We start from the raw sequence: 6,254 nt of genomic DNA on the forward strand, positions 1-6,254 counted from the left end.
GGGGGGGGGGGGGGGGGGGGGGGGGGGGGGGGGGGGGGGGGGGGGGGGAGAGACCTCTTCCTTGCCCATTTCCAGGGACCAGCATCTTGGCCAGGTCCCAGCCCCTGCCTGTCCCTCCTCTAGCTAGGGAGCAAAGGGGAGCCCTGTTCTGCTGAAGCAGAGATCACAGCCCAGCCCAGAAAGCATGCTGGGATGCTGGGGGATTCTGGTTAAATTTGAATCAGGAACGGGTCTGGGAGAGAAGTTGCATAAACCAGTTTGAGCTCAATCAGTTAAGTCTGATACTACACCCAACCAGGTTCATCTCAAACAGATTTCAACCATTTTGAATCTGGTTCACGTGCACTGAAATTATGTTCTATTACAGGTTTAAACCAATTTCTGATAACTTAAACTGGTTTATGTTTAACTTCTGTCCCTAGTCATGAAGAAAATAAGTAAGAGAAAACAGAAGGGTAGAGGGGAGATAGGAGAAGTAAAAGGAGGAAATTAAAAAAAAAAAAAATTCATAGCCACAATAGATGAAAGTAGATGAAAGTAGGTAAGGTAGACTATTAACTTTTTGTAGGGTTTGTTGTTGTTTTTTGTGGGGGGAGGGGAGTAGTGTTTCATAGCAACTTTATAGAAAAGTTAATTTATGTTAGCAATGTTTTGCTTCACTGGGTGTTGCAGCAGTTACTTACAGTAGCAGTGAATTTGATTTGAAGGATTTATCTCAGTAAAACACAAAACCAGGATTTGTAACTGCCTTATTCAAGTTACAGTGTAGTCAAGCTAAGCATATCCGTCCATTACCAAATTACGCACATTATTTTCAGTGCTGGGCTATCAGCGCTGGGCTATATGTCAAATAATGTCCTATTAATATTTGAATTTACAAAAAAAAAAAGATTTTTTGTGTCTTTTCTGTATTCATTTTCTGTATGCATGATAATAAATTAATGAGAAGCAATGCTCATATGTGTAGCAAAATTTAAGTAAATAGTAATGAATAGTAGTTGAAAAATCAGTTTTCAATTAAACCTATTTTGCACTGCAAACCTGACAATATTGAGACAGTTATGAAATGCAAGTAATAGCATGAAACTCCTACATCATAAAAGCCTAAATAAACAAAAATAAGATGAACCAGCACAGCTGAAATTTCAAACACAGACAACTTGTAGTGTAATGCTGCTGAAGAAACTGAAGGCCAAATTCATTTGAAAAATGAATGAGCAGATAATTTCAAATACAAAACAAAAAATATAATACTACTGTAATTCAAAATCATTGACAAAATCATTTATTCCAAACATTTGAATAAAATCAAACTTTGTTCAGCTTAAATGGTATAGTGTGTACACAGCTAAATGCATCTTAATTCAAAGTTTAAGTCAGAATACTATATATTTTCAAAAGACTGAGTCTAAGCCTATATAAAAACTGGCCCAATAAAGGAAAGAAAACACACCTCTTCTATGTCGTTATCCAAAACAATGATTTGTAATGGAGACGTCAGGTTCTTGTTGTCAGAGATTGTTGTACCCACTGGAGAGGACTCCAGGATGAAGCCTTCATACACAGATTCTGTGAAGTAAGGCTTCTGATTGTTCTCATCAAGGACTTCAATATGCAAATTGGCAAAGGCTGGAAGTGGATGACCATTATCTTGTTCTGCCTAAAAAAAGATAAATCTGATTTGCCATGGATTCTCTTTAGTATATCGTACACCTCAGCCCAAGTTAGTTAGTATTGGTTTACATTTAAGGATTGCCAGCTCTTCACATAAATAACTAGTACCCATTATTTCACTGTGTAAACTGCTTATTTTGAAACATTAAACCAATAAGATAAAAATAAAATGAAACAAAGAATTAATTAGCAAAATAGAAACAGGAAGTTCAATCATGGACTGACTATTTTAACTACAAACAAACTCAGGAGTTTTACAATATTGGATGGCATTACATAAATATCAGTAAAATCTGGGAGGGGAAAGGAGGAAAAGGAGGGAGCCTAAATTAATCCTTTTGGCTTCTGATTTAATTCCAGGAACATTATGAATATCAGATATTTGCTCTTTAAGGTTTAAGTCTTCGAAGTAAATGAAGGAACTAGAGGACTCCTGTTTGACCATAGGTACAGTCAAGTGAAATTAAAAGGGAATTTGTAAATCAAACTAGCTAAAGAAGTTCACTTAGACCAGACACAAGCATTATACTTCTACTGGTATAAGTAACTGGAAACTGGTCTATACCAGTAACAGAACACAAGTTTGGCACACAAAACTGGTCTATACCCATATGGAACAGAAATTCAGCACACAGACTAATTTCAAAACAGCACAATGCAGTCTAAGATTTGTCTCTCTCGCCCCCCCTATGTTTTGCCGCCCCCTCCCCCCCCCATGAAGCACCCTTGACACCATTTTGAGCTGCAGGAATGCTGATACGTGAGTACCATGACACTTGAATTACAGCAACTCTCTCAGCCACACTAATTAAAGTGCTGCCCCTCCACCCCTGGACCATGTGTAAAAATACCCTACAGTTTTTAGTAAATTAGAAAAAATACATCTTCAAACAAGACTCTTCTTCATATAGTCCATTTAAATTCATTTTAGCTTGTTAGCATCTCTTTTGGTGCTCATTTTCTGAATACTGGAGAATTTACTTTTGCGAGGTGCCAGTGTTTACTGAAATACAATTAAGTCATGTGCTTGGAAACTAAATAATATATTCCTTGCAGGCAATTATTTGTGATCTATTCAGAGACTTAAAAAGCTACAAAAAGTGCTGAATGTTTTTTTAAAAAAGTACTTGTTGAATGAGGAGTTGCAGAACTCCTGCATTGAGTGTTGAACTTAAGACCCCAAAGGCTCAGTGACCTACGTCTGAGTATGTGTGCACACGCAGTCAACCCTGTTATGTAATCCACTTGTGACAGGAAAAATTACCAGTCTTGGGTATGGTACCAAATACTTACCTGAGGTAACTGACTCCCTGGATTGGTCAGTGGAGCGATGGGCGTGCCATTGACCCCCTTACCGTCTGTGTGATTGGTTTAATGGAAGATTGACAGGAGTGGAGTGCACTACCTCTGAAGAGAAGAGTTGTCACCTGGAACTGTGGAAAGTGTATGTGTGACTGGATGGGAGCTTGAGGTCCTGGGAGGATGAGAGAAAGTGCGCATGCAGAGCAGTGTGGGCCAGGGTGGCTAAAGGGCATCATGACCCACTGCGTGAGTGTACATCCAAGGTGAGTGATGGAGATCGTGTGAGAGTGGGTGAGGACTGGGGCAGCCAATCTTTTCTCTCTCTCCTGTTATGGGCGGTGTGTGTGTGTGTGTGTGTGTGTGTGTGTGTGTGTGTGTGCTGAGAGATGCTGTTGTGTAGATTGTGGTATTAAGCTGTAGTGTGCCTGTGACAGCTAGCAACACTGTTGCTGTCACAAGTCTGACAGCAGAGCTATTTTGCTTCCAACTTGTGTGTGTAGATTTGCAGAATCCATTGTATATAATTGTAATTGTACTGTTATTATTCATACTCACCTGTTGATTTTATATTTCCTCTTTGAGACTGCTTAATATAGTCTAGCTGTGATCTATTCACCTGGGTCTTTGGTGGTCTTTGGTAATGAATTAGTATTCAGTCAACTAGAGGTAGGCTGTAAGTTTACATCTGGTGTTGTAATAGGCCCCCACCAATTAAAGAGAGCAAGTCAAGTCTTGCTCTTAGCATACCTACATAAAGGTATGCACCTTTATATCTGAAGGACAGAAATAAAAGATGAAATTAATCAAATAATTAATTATTATGAATAATTTACTTAGCTCTCAGTTTATAGTACTCCATGTAAAATTGGGTTTAGAATGATTTTTGTTTAGGTGAATGTAGCTTTTACACTGACCATTTGCCTCAGGGAACTGAGTCAGTGGTGATAATTTAAAATACCCAAGCATTAGAAGCTGTTTCCAAGACTTGTTTCTGGCTCCTGATTCAGCTTAACTGCACTTTGGCTTCTCCATTCTTTTTACCTTGATCATAAATAATTGGTTTATAGTTCAAAAGGATTTTGTGAAGTATAATTGCCCATGTTTGCCTTTGGAAAAAGGGAATTCAATATGAAAATAGTGTTTACAATTAGTCATTTTCTTCCTGCTTGCCTTCCTCTTTTGTTTTCTGTTTTAAGGAAGAGTCATCTGAACTCAGAAGTATTGCGATATGACAATACCTCCCCTGTGGCATAATACTGAGAGGCAGGGCTTACTGGTTCATGTTCCATGCCACACTTCTTCTGATTTAGGAGGTACTGCATATCAGTGTGGCAGTCCCTAGCATTGTACTGGAATGATTGAAACATACCTGTAGGTGATAAAATCACAGAAAGAAAAGGAATATTTAAAGCATTCCATCTGGACTGTAATTTGGCTAAAAGTAATTATAAATATAAAATTAGAAAAAGTGTGATTACACTGTAGATAATGAATACATTGGAATCAATGCACAGAATCAGTAGTTTGGTGGGAACCATTTAGGTGACCATAATGTATACTCTTCATACTTTTACTGATATCCTACCTACATCATTTCTTTAAAGGTTTCATGTGTAGTTTTTTACATTTCATGCTTTAATTTAAAGAGATGCAAGCCCATGAAAAACACATTTGTTCCAGATTTTCAGTGCTATTTTAACAGTAAACCTGAAAACAATGTAATTATCTTTAGATCAACCTATTATGACCTCTTCCGAATTCTGTATGACTAATTATTTGTTACTTCTTACGTTATCATGCCTTAATTCTTTCTGCATGGGAAATATGGGAATAAAAACTACAAATCTCATTTTTTTTAAGATACAGTTGGAACGAATGATAGATACTATATTTCTTTCAGGAAAAATAAGACACTGGTATTTAGGCATCTATCAGTTCTTGGTTCCATTTTGTTTACTTTGTATTAGCGATTTGATATTCAGTACAATGGATTCTTAGTTTTGGTTCTACTCATCATTGCCACAGATTAAAAAATATTAAAGTACAACTGACCTCTGATCTTGAATGACTACAGAAGAATTGGATTTTTCCTTAGGAGTGCTTCATTATTACTAATAGTGAGTGGTCTCATCAGCCAATTAAAAATTGACATTGATGAAGCTCAAATAGTGTTGAACACTCTTCAGTAAAAGAAAAGTAGTTTATAATGAGGATAGCTTAAGGATTTAAAAGGAGACTACATGAAGCTATAATTCAAGCCTGCATCTGTAGCAAAACCCCCAGTTGCTCTTGTTTTTTATTTAAAAATACATTCCCTCTGTTTCCCTTAACCATTTCTGACTTTTTCTCTCCCTCTCTATTCCCTATAGATAAGTATCAGCGAGCTAAGACATAGGATAAGCTTCAGCATTTTATTTTGGTAGCAAGTTGTATTTGTTTTGGGCTTTTTTTCCTTTTTTTCAAATAAGTGCTCTGTTATGGATATCCACTGTTTTATATTGTATAATTATTATGTTTATATTGATGTTTACTGTTCTATATTACTGTTTTACTGATACTATATGATTTAGGCCTACATATGTAAGTTAGCATAAGTCCCGCTAAGTTTCCATTTTGGTTGTCAGGTCTCCATCTTGTGTCCCCTGCCCAGGCATAGACTATTGTAACTCTGTTGTAACTGTGTGACTCATACTTACCCCTCTTATGTAACTTGGTTCCTGAATGAATGGGGACAAATGAGGGTGCTCGAGAGACAATAGCAATAGGTCTAAAAATAGCTCCCTCTGAATGACTGCACCATCAACTCCACAACCCTACATCAACCTACATTGACTCCCCCTGGCTCAAGAGTTGAAAGACAAAGACTGCTGCAGATCCCACCCAAGCCACCACTGCAAACACCTGAAACTGCATGTCCTGACCTGGAATACACAGTCTCAGTGCACCAGGGGCTGGCCCTTGCCTGGGCAGGTCGCCTGCCACTGGGGTCACAGAAGGTCTGTCCCTATAAAAGGGAGCAGTGAAGACAGACCCAGTGGGGATGCCATCTTCACCTGGACCAGACTTGTTCCACATCATGCTGCCTATCAACCCAGAGGCCCTGCTGGCAACCCCACCCTCTGGACAACACCTGCTGGACAGAGATCCCAAATGGCCATCGAGGACCCCCTTCCAGCCTGGATAGGTTGCTATCACCCCCACTCTCTCTTCAACCAGGGACTTGGACTCTGTTTCTCTTCCCTACCTGGACTCCAACCCTTCTACTGGGTCTCTCTATC

General features: G+C 38.7%; 1 protein-coding gene across 4 annotated transcripts in view; it reads right to left on the minus strand.

Moving 5' to 3' along the window:
- Window positions 1–6,254, minus strand: part of PCDH15 (protocadherin related 15) — a 1,188,119-nt gene that overhangs the window by 574,524 nt on the left and 607,341 nt on the right. For all 4 annotated transcript variants that reach the window (XM_019507771.1, XM_019507770.1, XM_019507773.1 and 1 more), the window contains one exon: window positions 1,454–1,660. In XM_019507771.1, the coding sequence (XP_019363316.1) occupies window positions 1,454–1,660 (207 nt within the window). The remainder of the gene's footprint in view (window positions 1–1,453; window positions 1,661–6,254) is intronic.

The sequence above is a fragment of the Gavialis gangeticus genome, unplaced genomic scaffold (genome assembly GCF_001723915.1).
Source record: "Gavialis gangeticus isolate Ggan-Ray unplaced genomic scaffold, GavGan_comp1, whole genome shotgun sequence".
Taxonomy (NCBI): domain Eukaryota; kingdom Metazoa; phylum Chordata; order Crocodylia; family Gavialidae; genus Gavialis; species Gavialis gangeticus.